At 42.4% G+C, this 19,848-nt stretch overlaps 1 protein-coding gene across 1 annotated transcript in view; it reads left to right on the top strand.

Annotated features, from left to right (window-relative positions):
* The window catches only part of Smr (nuclear receptor corepressor smrter), a 98,177-nt gene that overhangs the window by 70,984 nt on the left and 7,345 nt on the right, over nt 1-19,848 (top strand). The window contains 19 exon segments of the mRNA XM_074092506.1: nt 582-798; nt 1,577-1,701; nt 2,759-3,204; nt 4,187-4,363; nt 4,935-5,222; nt 6,090-6,461; nt 7,125-7,344; nt 8,302-8,419; nt 8,738-8,882; nt 9,256-9,338; nt 10,049-10,178; nt 10,712-10,983; nt 11,528-11,705; nt 12,331-12,411; nt 12,413-12,519; nt 13,140-13,301; nt 14,397-14,608; nt 14,743-14,854; nt 19,602-19,709. Coding sequence (XP_073948607.1) covers nt 582-798; nt 1,577-1,701; nt 2,759-3,204; nt 4,187-4,363; nt 4,935-5,222; nt 6,090-6,461; nt 7,125-7,344; nt 8,302-8,419; nt 8,738-8,882; nt 9,256-9,338; nt 10,049-10,178; nt 10,712-10,983; nt 11,528-11,705; nt 12,331-12,411; nt 12,413-12,519; nt 13,140-13,301; nt 14,397-14,608; nt 14,743-14,854; nt 19,602-19,709 — 3,553 coding nt within the window.

The following is a 19,848-nucleotide window of genomic DNA, read 5'->3' as shown; positions in this document are numbered from 1 at the left end:
TTGGTTACTTTTATCGCTATTTTTTCTACTGACTGGTCATGATAGATTAAGGGACAATTTAAGTTCCCGTTATTTTATGGGACATACATCTGTTATGCCGTCTTATTAAATGTTAGAGATATTTACTATGATTAACAGGAATTTAACAGAGGGTGAATCACAATTACTTTCTAATAGATTAGGCTGACTTCACATTAACATGTCAAATATTATTAAAGAGCTGGGTTCTTGACAGACGAATCTATTGTTACATGTAGGTAATGCAAATTGGCGCCCAACGTGGGGCTGAATATTGTATGCGCTGTCTATCCCAGTGAGCGGATTACGCTTGTAGTATGTATTGCCGTTACGTTTTTGCTGCTCGATCGAAAATGACTTTGCTGTGAACCGAGTGATGTGGGCTTACAAGATTTATATCAATACCTATAGGTTCTTAGGATTATCTACTACTTAAATACAACTTTTTTTACAATATTATTATTCGTTACCTACCATCGCATTTTTTTTTATATTTATTTGTTGAACCAAATAAATTTATTATTATTATATCATTAAGTTATGTATGTTTCGATTGTCCGCAGCTGTGATAGAGCGCATCGGCACGCCGGTGACGCCGGGGGCGGCGGGGGCGGGGCGGGGCCGGCGGGGGCGGGCGGGGACAGCGGCGTGCGTCGTGTGCTCCGCGCCGGACGCCAAGCGCTGGGTGTCGGCGGCGCGCGCGCCGGCCTACGGGCTGCGCGAGGACGCCGTCGGGGGCCGCGTCTGCGACCCCTGCCACACAAGGTGCGTCAGCTCCCGGTGAGTTACAGCCTTTACTTTACAGGTTTCTTTTGCGAGCCACCACTAGATTCTTATGTAAGGTGGAACGAAACGTAATGAGTGAAAGAGACAGAATGAGAGAAAATACTGACGAATGAGCGAAATGCAAGGTAGTTGAGATTGAGGGATGTATGAGAGTGATAGAAATAGGTTTTTAGTATGTAAGAAAGAGACAGCCATAAAGAGATCATGGCGGAATCTGAGTTTCAATCCTTACATGGCGCTGCGGACAGGATGTTCATAAGTGCTTGATATAGCCTAAATCAATGCTTTTCGAACTTTTATTACTGCGACCCCGCGGTTTGAAAAATATTTGGCGACTCCCTGCTTAAGTACCTCCACTTAGTGTTTTGTATTTATTTATCTTACGTTGACAATACAAACATTGAATAATCAATCTTACCCAATAACAGTGACATTATTTAGTAATTTCAAAGTTACTGCCACCCCCTTAAGAGGTATCCGCAACCCCCGCGGGGATCAACAGAATAACACGTAAAAATAAAATAATTGTTAAAGCGAAAATATTGCCAACCCTAATAAGCTGTCATGTCAAACCTATTTTTAAAACTCTTTGTCGTTCCACGAATATTACATAAAAATGTACATAAACATTCTGCGTAGATTAGTTTTTAATTTGACCGAAAATAGGTTTACATACTTTTTTTTTTTGGCTAGATACTCTTTATAATGGACCACTTAACCCTCTTTCCGCTTTACGGGTATTGTTGTAACACCGTATATACTTTAATTACAGGTACACATGGTGTCCAGTACCGACCTGTCCCGTGCCCAAGGTGCGAGCGAAACGGCTGCGCCACCTGCCGCCCAAGTGGCACGATCTCACTCTCGACATGAAGAAGCCCCTTATGGATGAGTGTCGTGAGTATTGCATTTTAAAAGCACCCTGTTATTAGTAAGTGGGATATCTTGGATTTCCTTTAAGTGCAACTAACCCTCTATTTATCACAATCTCGTGGCTTGGGACCCTGAATGTGGATTTATAGCTAGTTTGTAGTTTATTTCTTTAGTGTAATTGTTTAATGTTTTACGCCATACGATTATATAAGTAAATAACCCCCTAGATCCCCTTACACGACCTATTAGAACGTGCAAGATACATTCAATCTTAGTTTAACTTCGTGAGGCCCAAATGTGCATTAGAATGTACAAGGGAACAATGATCTTATTTTTATAACGGACGGGTGCAAAATATGGTTTATCTACATGCATATCATAACTTCCCTATTATATGTTCAGAAGCGACTATCAAAATGGCCTTTATTAAGAAACCTGGTATCTGCGGGTGCATCTTAATGTTTACATTAAAGTATCGGTAATACTTTTTTTAACAATGCATATCTGTACATATTGTAGAAAACTTATGGCATGCATGTAGATAATAATTATTATTCAAAGTTAAAGTCAAGTCAAAGTCAAAGTCAATGTCAAAGTCAAAATACAGGCCATATCTGAACATATTATAGAAAACTTATGATATATGCATGTAGATAAAGTTATGTATGCGGCTATACATAATTAGGCATTAAAACACTCGTGTGATCTTATGAAACTCGCCTTCGGCTCGTTTCATAAAACCACAATCGTACTTTAATGCCTCTCATTATGCACCAGCCACATAAATAACTATTAGACATTTCGCTTTATTATTTATTTGGGGCATCAACAGCACAACAATTATAATTATCTCAATTTTTTTAATTCAATCATTACTTGTTACCAGTAAAACAAGATACGGACCTATGACTACGTAACAAAGAAAAATTATTTTGTTTATCTATTGTTTTACACCACAACAGTTTGACTTTATTCCCGAAACAATTAGATTCAAATTGCTGCGACAATTTTCTTAAAAACATTTATATAGGCCCCAGGAGATTAATTAAACTTACCAATGATCATCTCATTTCACACTTAGACATACCAAGCGATCTCAGCAAGTGCTGTCTCGGCTGCTTCAAGCGGATAACCCGATGGTTGGAGACAGTCGGCGAGCCCGGCCCGACTCCGGACCCGACAGAAGAAGAAGCCTCACGCTTCCGAACCCTCCTCCGCGATCACGGCTCCTCCTGGGACAAAATGGCCGCCGGCAGCGGCAAAAGCCCCGCCAGTTTCAAAGCGTTCTACTTCACGTATAGAAAAAAGCTGCAATTGGACAGTTTAGTGGCGGAGCGGCCGCCGCCGAAAGGAAGTGACAGTGATGACAGTGTGCTTAGTTCTGGGGACACGGATACGGCAAGCGCGGAGAGCCCTAGGCCTCCGCCGCCGCCCGAGCCGGCGCCGCCGAGGCATCAGAGGAGGGACGAGTATGATTCGTCCGCGACGGAGACTGCTGATGAAGAGAACGAGGCGCCGAGCGCTAAGGTATTTTTTTTTTAATTTGCATTTTTTTTATTTCACTGGATGGAAAACGAGCAAGTGGGTCTCCTGATGGTAAAAGATCACCACCGTCCATAGACACCTGCAACACCAGGGGGATTGCAGATGCGTTGCCAACCTAGAGGCCTAAGATGTGATACCTCAAGTGCCAGTAATTTCACCGGCTGTCTTACTCTCCACGCCGAAACACAACAGTGCAAGCACTGCTGCTTCACGACAGGATTAGCGAGCAAGATGGTGGTAGCAATCCTGGCGGACCTTGCACAAGGTCCTACCACCTGCAAAATCCAATGCAAGCCCAATTTCATTTCATCTAGTGACTGGATTGGCTTGATATTTAGCTGCACTATCTCTGATTAAAATACTATACATTTAATCTGTCATCTCGCAGGATAACAGGATCAAAGGAATTTGGGCACAAATTTGTGCCTCTGGGAGAGGACAGGTTAACCGACTTCATAAAAGTAGGAGGTTATGAATTCGACTTGGTTTTTTTAAATATGCGTTACCTCCTAACTTTTTTCTAGGTGAAACGATTTTGATGATTTCTTTATTTAGAAACTGGTGCATTTGTGGTGGTTTCTTGCGGTGACAAAATTTGCATACCACAAACACCTTGACGAGTTCGTATTTAAGGGTCTCTCCACATTTATCGACGCCTAACCTTTCCGTCCGCGCAATAACAGCTAAAAAGGCATAGTTCGGCTCGGATCGGCTCGGCCATCGCCTGCCGACACGTTGACGTCTTTTTCGCTCTTATTGCGTAGACATAAAGCATTTTTCTATCGGCTATTGCCGAATCCGCTTGCGGGAAACCCTAACACTGTAGAACCCTGTCGCAGGGAGCCTCTTATCAAGTTTTTTTTTAAATAAGTGCGGCAAATGTTGACTCCAACAGGGTTCTACAGAATGTCATGCACAAACTTGTCAATGTTCAGTTTCTATACCTAGTATTGTTTTGTTGCAGCAGGTCCCGGCTACGGGCGCGACGGCGGCGGCGCCCACGCCGTCGGCCGCGCTGCTCCGCAACGGGCCTGCGGGCTGCTCGGCGCTGTCGGTGCGAGACGTGGTCCTCAACATGATAGAGATCAGCTTACTCAAGAACAGCCAGCCGACGCCGCCCCAGCCCAAACCGCCGCCCAAGGTAACCTCATACTTCAAGAGGAAAAAAGGGTGAATCCAGTTTTTGCAGCTCAAATTCTTTAGCCAGAGGGGGTCATATGGTCAAATTAATGTTTTGTTTTACACTAAGTTATTTTTTAGTAATGTGAATATTTCGAATTGTGTCGGTTTCATTCTACAGGTGCGAATGATCAAATTCTGTAGCCAGGGGGTCACATGGTCAAATTCTATAGCCAGGAGGTTATATGGTCAAATTCTATAGCCAGGGGGAGCATAGTCAAATTGTAGTAAAAACTAAATCAATTCTCCTCTTTTGTCCCAGGAATAAAGAAAAATGAGTTTAATAAAATATTTACTGTCGTCTTAGCCCCAGCCCAGGGTCCAGGCGAAAGTCGCGAGTAAACACTAGTAGAAAAATAATTCAAAATAATTAATAATTGCTGAAAAAAAAATGAATTTCAATGATTTTGATTTTTGTTTTTGTAATTTGCGAAATGCGAATAAACGTTTTCTATTATTTTTTCTATTTTTAAAAATAAAATTAAGCACTGAATCTTTCCATACTTTATTTTTACCGAAGCTGTTGTATGCAGGTGTCGTCATCAACGGCCCGCGAGTCCCTAGCGACCCTCAGCGTGGTGAACAGCGGGCACGTGAGCGCGGGCGCGCGTTCCCCCCAGCGGCCGGCCACCATCACGCCGCTGACGCAGCCGCCGCCGCCGCAGCCGCAGCCGCAGCCGCAGCCGCCCGACGCGCCCAAAGAGGGCGTCGTCGTCTTACACATAGAGCCGCGTGACGCCAAAGAGCGGCCGGAGTCGCTGCTGGATCTGAGTGTGAAGCGGCCGAGGCATGAACATGCCTTCCCGCAGCCTGGAAAAACGGTCAGTTAATATATACCAATAGACAGTTGACGACTTGATACAGTTTGTTTAATCTGTAATAACGCGCCCTACCACCGCATTCAAGCACATGAGCTAAATCGGACGGCATAAACGCATAATAGTTATTTATGTGGCTGGTGCATAATGAGAGGCATTAAAGTACGAGTGTGGTTTTCAGATCACACGAGTGTTTTAATGCCTAATTATGTATAGCCGCATACATAACTTTATCTACATGCATATCCTATGTTCAGATATGGCCTATATTTTGACTTTGACTTTGACTTTGACTTTGACTTTGAATAATAATTATTATCTACATGCATGTCATAAGTTTTCTACAATATGTACAGGTATGCATTGTTAAAAAAAGTATTACCGATACTTTAATGTAAACATTAAGATGCACTGTACTTTAATGTGAACATTAAGATGCACCCGCAGATACCAGGTTTCTTAATAAAGGTCATTTGATAGTCGTTTCTGAACATATAATAGGGAAGTTATGATATGCATGTAGATAAATGTCATTGTTATTGGTCATTCAATCCCCCGTTAGCGTAGCGTAGTAGCGTAGTGTCGCTTGCCGATCCGCGGTCTCCATTTGAGAAATTTTCAACCCCAACGGCCATCTGTTCTCCGTGCTATATGGCCTGGCTCTTTGCCCCTTCAAGGAGCTAATTTGCTTGGCTATATCGGTGACCCTCGTTCTTCTACATATCTCCTCATTTTTGATTCGATCCCGTAGAGAAACCCCGAGCATAGCCCTCTCTATGTATAGCTTGCTGAACAACTCTGAGCCTATTTGAAATTATAATAGCGGTGTTGATAAATAAATAAACTGAAATCCCTCTCATTCTTCCACAGGTATCAATAACCCAGCCGCAGTACCGCAACTCAGAATTCACGTCCTACCGACCGCCTGAACGCGAATCGCCCACTTTATACAACTCTAAACCCAAGCCAGTGGCGGCAGTCCCGCGGCCCACCCTCAAGCCAGCGCCGAACCCCAAGGGGTCGATCACGCTCGGCACCCCCCTCGAGACGCGCTACGAGCCGCGCCGGACCCCGCCCGACCCCAAGACGGGCTCGATCACCGCCGGCACCCCGGTGCACGGGACCCATCATCTGCCGGATAAAAGGATGCACGAGTTTTATAATAAAAGGAAGAGTCCCGGCGGGGCGTACTACCCTGGAGCGCAGAATCAACAGAGACCGCAGTCGCCCTCGTTTTCACCGGTAAGTAGAGATTTACTTTAAAAAATGTGCAAGTATAACCACCATACCAGGTAACTGCTTACCGTAAAGTAGTTTTTACGGTAATCAGTAACCTGGTATGGTGGTTACCTGTAAGTAGTTTATTTTGAAAAAGCGAACAAAGCCAAGTAAAAAATTAACATTAGAATCAAAAATTAAATTGAAACATCAAAATCAATTTTAAAGTCAAAATTCAAATTGAAGTAAAAAATATAAAATTAACAACTAAATTAAAATTGACACTAAACTAAAGTGTTTGTTAGAAGGAACATATTTATCTAGATTGAAAGGGCGTTAACTCAAAATAATACAGCATTTTAATTTAGGCCTTTCAAAAATAAGATGCAGGTCTAAATTAGTTGATACAGCTTTCGACCTACGTTTGCGACATAGTAGGTAGGTTTATAGTGGTGACACGGCTTCGTAGTAGCCCTGCTGGTGCCGACGGGTGACACTCATTCCCGGCCCGGATAATACCGACCCTTTTTTCGTGTACACGCCCATAGAAGCTCCTGTCAGTTTCTATGGGCGTGTACACAAAAAACAGGGCCGGTATTTCCATGTCGGTATTATACAGACCGGGTAAGAGTGTCACCCGGTTTATAGCGTAGGCTCTGTAGAAATTGACGTCATCTTCCGTTTCAGAACCAGTTCACCCGCTACGCCGGCCATGAACAACGCCAGATCATAATGGCGGACTTCATAACGTCGCAGCAGATGCACGGGGGAGCGCGGCGCGAGCGCGACCGGCCCGCGTCGCCGTACTCGCCGCGCCGCGACCAGCCCTCCGTCATCACGCGCCACTACCACCATCCGCATCCGCACCCGCACCAGCATCCGCATCCGCATCCGCAGCCGCCGCCAGGTACCCAACTACTACTTACTTAACTCGCATCTGTGGCCGTATTGTCTAATTAAGACGACCAGATGGCCTAGTGGTTAGAGAACCTGACTACGAAACTTGAGGTCCCGGGTTCGATTCCCGTGTCGGGGCAGATATTTGTATGAAAAATACGAATGTTTGTTCTCGGTTCTTGGGTGTTTAATATGTATTTAAGTATGTATCTATCTATATAATTATATTTATCCGTTGCTTAGTACTTACCCATAACACAAGCTTTGCTAAGCTTACTTTGGGACTAGGTCAATTGGTGTGAATTGTCCCGTGATAAAAAAAAAATTTGCTCACCATCACTATCTCTTTTTTTAAATATAATGGAAAGAGCAAGACTTCATTGTCAAAGCAGAAAGTGCATTTTAAAATAATACTTTTCCATTAGGCTGCTTGTTTACAACGCATTAAATTTTGAAAATCATTATCTGCCAACATAGTTTTATTTAAAATGAACTCTCTATTGTAAATAATAAAGTCGTTATTTCAATGAGCTATTTTATCTTATATTTCATTTCATTTTAAACTGAGGATTATGCACTTGAGGACATAATAGAATACAATGGTTTTGTTCGAAAGGTTGGCTGTTTGTTAACGAGATCGGGACAGCTCAAATAATTCCTACTATACCGCCGTCCATGGACATCCGTAACAGCCGAGTTACGGATGCCTTGCCGGCCCTTTGAGAAATTAGTAGGCTCGGTTTTTGAAAATCCCCTAGTTGATCTTACTTTCTTATTGAAACAGAAAAACAAATCCAGTAAACGCCATGTTTCGAACATGAAAGTGCCAAAATAGTTGCTATCTAGCCCCGCGCCTCCACAACTCCGCTCAGCATTACCCCCTCGGTCCGCTCCGCTGCCTCCCTCCGCTCCAGTGCACCGGCAGCGTATACTTAGCTAATGACGTGTGTGCCCAATGCCCATACAGGTCACGAGGCGTTCACGTCTCTGGTGGACGCGGCGGCGTCGGCGCCCGCGCTGCCCGTGCCGCGCGGACAGCCGCCCGACGCCAAGCCTGACGCCAAGCCGCAGCACCAGGACATCAGGTAACACCCACTAACCTATCATCATTATCATATAGGTAGCGCCACGACTCTTGAACTGAATGATTACACACACAGCTACAAAAAGAACTGATTGCACGAAAGGAGAATTAGCGAGTATACCTAGTGCCATCCACGAAGACGCGTGATTTTGTCAAAATTAGCCATTAATAACATTGTAATAAGAACTAGGGCACGCGTCATCGTGAGTGACTCTACCTATAAATGTCAAAATCCTGCTGTCATTACCAGACATTTCCTCTGGTTCTTCCTATTCCGTGGTTCTAAATCCGAGGTCACTTCACCACGCTGTTTTCCCAGGATCCACGAGAAGATGCAGCGCGAGCGGGAGCGGGAGCTGGCCATCGTGCAGAAATACCACCAGGCGCAGCACCACCAACACCAACAACAACAACAACACCAACAACAACAACAACACCAACACCAACAACACATCCAGTACCAGGTAACAACAGTAAATATTTATTTATCTACACCCATATAGTAAATCCTCAATTATGCGTTCAAAAACCTTAGTGAGTTTATCGTAATGAGATTTCATACATCATTTAAGCACGGGGGGGGAAGGGGGCGCAACCACGTGCAGCAGCAGGTCGTCGCGGGCGCAGCTCGTGGGGCAGACATACCTACCTAGTTCTTGTTAATGCAGGTCGATTAATGGTTCGCGGAACACATGATAGAGGATTTAATATATGGATGTAGATAAAATATTGTATGCAACTGTACGTAATTAGGCCCACTGAGCAAGTAATCACTATACTGATTAGGCCTTAAAACATTCATGTGACCCACACTAAACCTAAATATTTTGTTTACAGCAAGTATTAACGGATAGAAGGGTCCAGCAAGCGCAGCTAATGGAAAGAGACAGACAATTAGCCATGCAGAACAGAGCAGAAAGGTAGATACACATATAACATAACACTCTTAGCTCGGCTGGCGGTAAGCTAGATATAGCATTCTGATAGGCGACAGCGGCCTGCGACCGCAACTCGCGACTGCGACCGGGTCGGTAACTCACTGGTGTAAGTACTTTATAAACTAAGCAGTGCGTCACGCGCTCCGGTTGCTATCGACATCGGAATGGTATCTCAAAACGTGACTAGACGTGATCTAGAGCATGCTTGCCCTGTAAGAAGTTCGCCCTAGATTCTAAGTGGTGCACTAAAAACGATTTTTTTAGAAATTTTCGCCATTAAAATGCTTATATTTTCGTTTTTAAATGATTAGAAAATTCACACGTGTTTAGCACGTGTTAGACGTGCCTAAGTTTTCTGTAGCAAAAAATAAGTTTTTGGTAAAAATTTCATTTTTAATGCAAGCATTTTTTTGCTGACTGTTCTTTTTGTTGACTGTATTTGTGTTGTCACCCAAACTACATTTGAATACCAAATTTCAAGTCGATGCCATTAACCATTGAAGAGTTCCGTCCTGTGGAGACTACCAGGATATCACTATCAGATTATTATGTTGTCACTAGATTACATAAGTTTACCAAATTTCAAGTCGATCGGACTACTGGAAGTGGGTCAAATTTAACTTGCAAGATTTGGAACAGGGCAAGTCAAATAAAAGCTTGTAAAAACATCACTAACCGTTTTTCTTTTGCAGAGAGCGAGCGATACAAGCTATGCACGAGCGAGAGAGACACATGGCCATCGAGCAGCACCAGCAACACCAGCAACACCAACAACACCAACAACAACAGCAGATGCTGCACGAGCGACAACACCTGCAACAGGTAACAACAACAACAACAATCATCGTCGTTATATCTTTATTATACGTACACTACTGGGCGTACATAGGTCTGTCCCAAAGAATTGAATGACATCCAAAAAAGAAAAGACGGCGCTTTCGGGGAATAGGAGTCTGGACCCAGAAACATTGTACATTAGTATATGAAAGTTTGTATGGGTGTCTCCGTGTGCTTGTTAGTCCTTCACGTTAAAATGGTTTGACAGATTTGAATGATTTTTGGTATGTAGATAGCTGAACGTGTTTATAAGCACATAGGCTACTTTTTATCCCGACATTCCCACATGATCCGACTAAAATCCCAAAATTTCAATCCAATTAGAGACGTGAAGTTTTGCGCAGTTGTTTTTTATGCACCGTTAATGAAATCCACGATGTAATTTTATTGAGTTCCCTGTGGAGTTTTTCGGAATTTCAAGTCAACTGTTGAACTCCTAGACCTAGGTTTACGGGTTTTTCATAATTTTTGGGGATTGCCGTAATAGGTAAACTTGACACTTTTTTCTGTTGTTATAGCAACAACAACAACAGCAACAACAGCAGCAGGCCCAACAACAACAAGCGCAACAACAGGCTCAGCAACAGGCGCAACAACAGGCGCAACAACAGGCACAACAACAGGCGCAACAACAACAGCAGCAACAACAACAACAGCAACAACAACAACAACAGCAGCAGCAGCAACAACAGTCCGCGGCGAGCGGGACGGACGGCGACAGGAGACTGCTCGGCCCTTATAAGCACCATCGGTTGCCTGCGTCGCCGCATCACGACCCAAGGAAAGACGCGTGAGTATACGACAAACTTCTGTATGTGTTGTACTTTACGACGATGGCGAGAGCGCTATTTTAAATTTAAAGCGGAGGGAAAAACTCTTAGGTCTTGAGCGTAGCGAGGGATTCAAAGTACACTGGCCAAGGAAAAATATTTTTCTGCCGCGCAATCTGCTGATACACTTTTTATTTTCCCATATGTACCAATCTTCGATTTTCGAATAGGTGGGCCAGAAAAATTTTGTTCTCTTTATTCAGTTGGAATTTAGGAAAATCAGAATCCTTATCGATTCAGTGGGAGTTTATACAAGAATTTTGATGAAATCGGTTTGTTTACACTTTCCATAAATTGGATTGGCATAACGTATAGATGACCAATTATAGAAGGAACTTAAAACTACCACAAAAATGCATGTCTGGAAAATTTAAATTTTAATCCTACTTACGGTTTAAAGAGCGACTCTGGAGAATGGAACGAATAGCAACGAGTGGCAAGAAAAAATAGTTCGACCCTAATACAACAAGCAATGATAATGAGATGATCCTTGGTTGTTGTCAGACGGCCCGCGGCGGTGGCGGTGGCGGTAGCGGGGGCGGGGGCGGCGGCGGGCGCGGGCGCGGGCGCGGCGGCGGCGGACGGACGCCCGCGACCCGCGGAGGGCACGCTCACTGCCGCCTCGCTCATAGACGCCATCATCACGCACCAGATCAGCCAGTCGGCGGACCAGAGGTTCCCCGTGAGTATTTATTAATATTGATTTATTTATTTATCAATAAAAAAGTAATGAAAACAATGCGCTGTAGTTTAGGTATACACATAAAACACAAAACTCTTTATGTATGAAAAAAAGACATTAAAAATTATTATTTTTACAACTAATGTCTTGCTACATAACATTAAGTTTTGGAAAAAATAGTTTTTAATACAATTTCTTTTTTTTTCGAAATTCAGGACATTGATTTACTACTATTACTACTATTAAACTAGAAGTGCGTGTAATTTATCAGAATTTAACTGAACTAGCATACAAAGAAACGTTAATAAAGAAATAAAAACTTTTAAAATACCACAGTAACAGGCTTATTGTATTTACAAAAATCTAATTAGTCCGTAAAATATCAGAATATATTGGATTCGTATTATCTTTCTTATAAATTAAACCGTCCAGTTAAGTCCAGTTAAAGTTCCGCGTAACGTTACGCCGTACGACGCTTTATTGTTTGATACCCAATTATTTTTATGAATCCCAAGTAGATTGGCTCCGCCTGCGTATTTTGGGCGCTTTGCACCTGGGGAGGTGCAACCGAAAGAAAAATTGGCGAAAAAATATGCTTCGTACTAATAAAGGCTTATTGTTCCAGATAATCCGCGAGTGCTCGCCGGGCGCGGGCGCGGGGGCGGGAGCGGGGGGCGGGCGCGCACGAGCGGCGCGAGTCGCCGCCGCGCGAGGAGCCGCCCGCGCACACGGCTAGTATCAAGCTGGGCGACCTCGCCTCCAACATCATCACGAGGGACTTCTGCAGCCCCACCGCTGCGCCCCACCACCACAAGTTAGTACATGACTACACACACACACACACAGACTCACTCTCAGCGCTGGCGATTGTTGACGGTTTTTTTTACATCTTGTTAATATCCTTGTCTTTAATGCGGCTAAGTTCTTATATTCCCAAGTATGTCTCTAAATTGCACTCCAGGTTCTCAAGATACAGGCTCAGCCTAGTTTGAGGATTATGATTATTATTATTATGACTGGCTGGCATATCGCTCGCGATATTGTTGAATAATGTTTAATATTGTAAAGGCTGACCAGAAATATAAAAAACCTGACGCGAGGGCAGCACTTTGACGTTTTATATTGCAACATTCTTTACACTTACTGTACGATAACAAAATAACACTTTAAAATACCACGCGCAATCAACGCTTAACTTTGACAGCAAATAGACAGATGACATTTTTGAATTTAGTGTTACCAGTGCAAGAAATTAGTTCTATTGGTTTTCCGCAATATGACGTAGTTTTTTATAATTCTGGTCAACCTTTAATAATGTAATGTTTGTCGTAACTCTGCTGCTGAGCTGAACTCCGGTCCCGGTCAATTCGTCCCTTCTTTATTTGTTTACCTGTAGCACATAACTAATTCGTTTTGTTTTTTTCATATGTACAGCAGCAGGTACGCGGCAGGAGTGTCCGGTGCGGAGTACACGGCGAGCGGAGGCGGAGGCGGAGGCGGCGGCGGAGCGGAGGGCGAGTGGAAGCGCCGCGACCCGCCCAAACACGCGCCCTACCTCGAACCTGTCAGCCCTCCTGACACACACCACGCTAACAGGTCACTACAAAAACATGTTCATTTACTAGCTTATACTTGTGGCTCGGCTTGCGTTGAAATCAGGCGTAACAAATAAAGTTCAGAGCGTTTATACCTGCTAAGCTGGCAACGTTGCATTTTTGATAGTTTTTCACGATTATTACATAAAAATTTAACGAAAATTAAAAATGAAATCTGATAGAACTCTTCTTAAAATATTAGTTAATGTGTCTACTCCAATAATTATTCCTGATAGACTTTTGAGTAGACACATTAACTTTAAATTAGATGTTAACTTCTGCTCGCGGTTTTGTTCTAGACCCGAAAAGATGTGTCCGAAAAGTGATCTGATTCACTAAATCCGTCTCTTATATCGGAACCTACTCCGTTGTTTTCTTTAGTATAGTATAGTAGTAGTATACTCCTTGGAATCGATAACGTTCGAAAATCGAAGTTCGTATCGTCTCGCTCACTCTCGTATTAAATAGTATAAGTGTCAGAGGAACGGAACGACACGAACTTCGATTTTAGAATTTCAGAATAGCCCCGCAGATTCCATCTGACTTTTTTGAATCTGGATCCGAATTTACCCATTTCTATACCGTTTACTTTGGGGATTCAGCCGCATGAGGATCTGACTTTTTCGCATCTTCAGATCCGGAATCACCCATTTCTATGTACGAGTACGAGTACTGTACTGTTCACTTTGGGGATTCGGATCCGCTTAAGTATTTAACTTTTTGAATTTTCCGATCATACTCATATTCGTATTCATTTATTCATTATAACCATGACAAATAAATATTACAGTGCAATATGGACCCTGGTTGGGGCAAAGCAACAACGTATCCTTAACTTATCCGGATTTACCCTCCTTTATAGTAATTATATTTGTTCACTGCAGCGATTCCAATCCGCTTTAGGATCTGACTATATCTATACTTGACTAACTATATCTATACTATAACAATATCTTTGTTACTGCGTTCTAGCAAATAAACATTTCTGATTTCTGACGCTTTTGAATCCAGATCCGGATTTACCCATCTCTACTGTATTGCATTATTGACTCCACATCACTGACAGAGTAGTAAAGCAGAATTTGTCGTGTTTCAGAAGCACCAGCGGGCGCCGTTTCTCTGGCTGCGTGGCGGGCGGCGTGCTCACGGCCTTCGACTACGTGACCAACCGCATCGTGGAGGTGATGCGCAGCGACGCCGACGAGCGCAAGCCGCTCGCCTTCCCCGCCGCCTACGCGTACCCGTACAGCGCGCTCAACGTGCCGTCCGCCGCGCCCGCCGCGCCGCCGTCCGCCGCGCGCGCCGACGGTACGACCCAACACTAATACCCTCACGCGGCGACCCATGCCGCTGCCTTGCCCGCCTACCTACTGCCTGGCTACCCATACAGCGTAAGCCTTTGTTCATGATCACGTATTAAACCATTCCCCTCTTGGTTGCAGGCTCGGCGCCTCCTCCTACGTCGTCGGCACCGGCGGCGTCGGCGGCGCCCGCGCTGCCCGAGCCCGCGCCGCTCATGTCGGCGCAGTACGAGCCGCTCTCCGACGAGGACTGACGCCCGCCGCGCCGCGCCCCTCCCCCGCGACACGCCGTCTGCTGAGCGACATCCACCACGGAACTGATCCGGCTTCGAAGGACCATGTCCGGTTCCAAGGACCATATCCGGTTCCAAGGACCATGTCCGGTTAGAAGGACTATGTGGTGTTAGAGAACAATGTCAGACTCGAAGGACCGCATCTGAATCTAACAATGGACGGTTCAAAAGATCAATCCGGCTGGAAAGACCACGCCGAGCTACCAAAATCCATCGAGACAAAAGATGAAAGAATGACAAAAAAAAGTAGAAGAAAGAACTAACGATATTCTTTTGTCTTTCTTTATTTCGACTTAAACTACGACTGGTCATGAGTAAAGTGAAAATTGAAAAAAGATCTGTCATGAACGATCTAAGAAGCGATATCGCGATAAGCGAAACTGAGACAGCAAGCACGAGCGAAACTTGCGAGAAACAAAATGGACTTGAAAAGAATATGTATGTACATAGCATAGACGCAAGATTTTAATACATTGACTACGCCAACCGGTTTGGCTAATTTGACGTAAGCTAGGATAGACTTTAATGTAAAGCTTAATGAACTTAGACTCAGTGAAGTGTTATCTATAAAGTGGACAGAAACGTGTAAATTATAATTAACTAGGTCATATAAAGCAGGGAATATATTCGAGTTGTGGCAAGCTTTAAAGTCTAGAGGAATCTGTGAACAGGCAACGGTTAGGGATAACAGTTTATCATTTAAAGGTGCGCCGGGGCGTTTGGGAAAAACGTAACTTGCAACGTCCCGTGTGTATACTGCCACTATTTTACCTCAACTGGCTGCAATCTGAACGACAGCCTTCCCTGATGCTTATGTACTTGCTACTGCCCTTGTATCTCCTAAAATTCAAGTTATTTGTTTCCAATGGGCCCATATTGGTTCGCATAATTGTTAAAAGTCATAACGTGTGTCATAACTTTTTTCTCTGAATCCATTAGTTCAGAGTTGTAATAGAAACCTAACTTTACAGGATGACTAACAAAATTTATGACAGAATTACATTATGACTTTCTAAAATTATGCGACTATGCCTTGACAAGTTCGTATGTGACACGTTCGTATGTGTGTGAATTACTAATAATTTAATAATATGCCAGACATAGTGGGTGGGTACGCGACTAAATAGTAGCAAAGCGCTGGTTTTCAGAAATAAAAAATAATCGGAGGTTAAATTCCAAAATAGCTTAAGAACCACTGATGACACGAATTTGAATGGATGAAATTGCTTTTAGCTACAATACAAGAACATTTTACCAGTGATTTTTTTTACAAAACTATCCTTAAAGTTGGTTTGATTTTAATCAGCTTCAAAAGGGGTTAGGTGCGTCTGTATGTATATATGTGTATTCGCAGATATTATAGTCAATTGTGAAAGAAAATGTTGACATGTTAAATTTAGCAAAATTACTTCAGGGATTATAATTTTATTTACATTTGAAGTATTTGTATCACGAAAATTCAGTGAAATTGGCTTATATTGTTATCATGTACGAGTGTCGATATGTTTATTTGTTATTTGAGGTGAGTACTGAGTATGTTCGCATCTGGGGTTCGAACGAATCTTTTAGTATCCAGGTCTTCCGCCCCATTCGCTAGGCTAGATGTCCATTAGATTACTAGCAGCAGATTCCTCGGCAACGCGATTCCTTCGCGGGCGTCGGCTAGCGAGCGTACCCCCTGTATATATCCGCACCTTGTATAGTCGCCGGCGTCCGCGGCAACGATTTAATTATAAATAGTGTACAACGGTTAAAGGTTAATATACATATGTAAAAGTGTATGGTCGTCGTGTATACATTCTGTGCATTTGTAATTATATGATAGTTTTAAGTTACTATAGAGATTTCTTTTTTTTTTTGTTAGCTAGGTGTCGTTGGAGGACGAAGGCGAGGGCGCCCGCGGCCCGCACGCCGGCCTTTGCTTTGTGTGTGCTCCTACTGACTCCGCACGGCCCCAAAGCCCTAAAACAGCCTTAATTTTCCACAAGTAGCGTTATTCTAACCTTGAATTCACATTGAAACTGAACGGTCGAAATACGAGTTTAACGAATTTAGAGTGATGTTGATGAAACCACCAATCGACGTTCTTTCAAAGCATGATTTTGTTGGGGATTAGTTAGTTATGACGTCATTTATAACATTATTCACTACACATGTAGGTACTATTTCTTTCAAAGCGAAAACAAACTAAAAATGCAATTTTGCAGTTAATTGAAAAATAATTTGCTTTTCTGGGATTAAATACATGACCAGAAATTTCCAGCAGTCAAGGGAATACAAGCTAGTACATTCCTTTACGCTGGTACCTACTTCCTTAGACTCATAGCGTGTAGAAGTCATCTATCTTGCTCCAACCTACGCGTATTATATCACACTTTCTCTTCCATGTATGTTCTATTCTATACTCAAATCTGCCTTCGCTTAATATATTTGGGCGATAAATTGTTCAAGTTTCAAAAAGTGATTTAGGTTATATATTTGACTACTTGGGCAAAATAAGGGCGGATTGCACACTCGCGGCTTTTTAACGCAAGCCGTGAGGGCGTTTCAACAAAGAATTAAGACAGAGCTGCAGACATTGATGCTAATCGTTTCCAGCACTAAAATAGCTTTGTGTTAGTTCTTTGCGTGCCGCTTTGAAGTTATCAGTGAATAAAACTACCGTTTAATAAATACTAATATAAACTTTGACAATCCTTAACTAAGGTACGGGTGCATCAAACTGTGTAATTCTGACATCATACAAAATAAGCTTTTGTTAAGAATATTTTTTGATACAAGCTTATTGCTGACGGTACTTTTTCTTGACTGTGCGTGCGTTAGCATCTTACTACATATTCATACTAAATTTCAAGTCAATATGATATTTAAAACATACATTTCAAGTTGAGTAAAACGATTGTAATAAAAACAGTAGGTTTTTCACTGACAGCAAACCACATCGACTAATTGTAATTAAATACTGTCGAGAGAGTTATTGCCGGTTTAAACTAAATTATGCTCCTCTTATATTGATGCAACACGAATGCGTCTAGCTATTGACTGTGTCACAGACACAGACAGTAAACGACGCAATCAAATGCACCAGTCACAACTTATTGACTGTTTAGACTCAATTACTCGATTTGGCGGTATTTTTGTTAGTTAAGTGGTGAAAGAATGCGGCCGCGCGGGTCCAGTTTATTTCAGCCTATGCGTGTCGGTGATCCCCAGAAATTAACTGTAAATAATCACCTATTAATGTCTAAAATCTTTTTATACATTTAAAGTCCTCAAAAGGCATTAGATTAGGACAAAATGTCAGTTCGTTTTAACTTTACGAAGCCTGATTTTTCACACTTCAAATCCAATATTATTTTTACTGGTAATTGTTGTGGACAGATTTACTTTTTTACTTCTCATCGCCATTAATCATATTAAAGTATACATAAACGTCATATTGCAGTTAACGCGTAATATGTTTATGATATTTATATCTTTCTTTTGAAAAATGTATTTATTGTTTTATGAATTGCTCATTACAATCAAATTTAAAAAGCCCAAATACTGCAAGCGATGAGGTATAAGCATTTTTTACATCTAATTTTAGCGTGTTAGTTAACCTAACATTTCATAGTTTTTTTTACACGTGTATTTGTATATTTGTGTAGTGATCCCGACACGAGATGGCACGATGTTAAATGTCTTATAATTATGTAAAAACGACTGATTAAATTAAAGTTGCGTTGTGGTTCCGGCGCGCGGGGCGCGGGGCGAGGGCCGAGCGGCGCCTCTCGACATTGTGATTTCTTTATAAATTGTAATGTTAATAATGTAATTTAAGTAGCCGAAAGAAGAGATAATCCTTGTAAGTCCGGATCAAACGAGGAAACGTTTGGAGGACTAAATCAATAAATATGATGCAAATCGACGCTGGGTTTTATTTTTTATCATTAGGCAGTTGAATTGAATTTATTTACTAAATTTGAGTATGAAGGACACCTGGGTGAAGACCAAAAAGTTGCACACCGTTAAAGCTGCGTTAGCAGGAAGTTAAAATTTCCACTTTTTGAAATGAAAATGACAATAACCTTTATTGCCTAACATTAATTTTTCCATTGTGCCACGAAAGTTAATCATACAAAAATGTATGGATAATTTTCGTGTCACAATGGAAAAAAATAATAGTAGCATTACGGTGTGCAACTTTTTGGTCTTCCCCCACCTATGCAACATTTATTGTTCCATACTTAGACAGACTTAGCGCTAGCTGTCAATATTTGTGATTTTAGGAGCATAAAATAATTTACACGGATGAAAAATAGCTTGTATGCAATTCTACAAATCCGGCTGCCTGCATGCCAAATTCAGTCCAGCTGTCAAGCGTGAAAGAGTACGAGTATTTACCAAACATGCACGCACAACAAATTTTGGCATTATATTAGTAGAATTTGTAAGGATTATTCTAAAAATAATCGCCAAAGAAAGGCCCTATACTACGAAGTGCAAAATTCGAACTTCGTATCTTGCCGTCCCGCTGACGCTTATATTATTTAATACGAGAGTGAGAGGGACGGTACGATACGAACTTCGAATTTCGTATTAGCCCCTGAGATAGGTGTAGAATTTTACCGTATTAGAAAGCATTTCCACCAGTGTGCGAAGATGCACTGCGAATGTGTTTGTCATGAACCAATAGAAACGCATCATTTAGCTATCCTGGTTCAGCGCACCGCAACCCGTCCGTTACAACACCCCCTACACCGCTCAGCTGCCTCGCACATCCCTGGTGGAAACAGTCGCTACGTTCTACATCTTCGCACCGCTAGCTACCTCGTACATTGATCCCTTTAAGGGATAAGTTCGCCTTTGTACATCTTATTATCCTGTGTTATGTTATTTTCATGTGTTTTTATGCACAATAAAGAGTTTTACAATACAATACAATACATCTCTGGCGGAAACGCAGCCTTTT

Source organism: Choristoneura fumiferana, chromosome 9 (assembly GCF_025370935.1).
Source record: "Choristoneura fumiferana chromosome 9, NRCan_CFum_1, whole genome shotgun sequence".
NCBI lineage: Eukaryota > Metazoa > Arthropoda > Insecta > Lepidoptera > Tortricidae > Choristoneura > Choristoneura fumiferana.
Note: the sequence above shows the minus strand (reverse complement) of the source record. Positions and strands in the feature narration are given on the sequence as shown.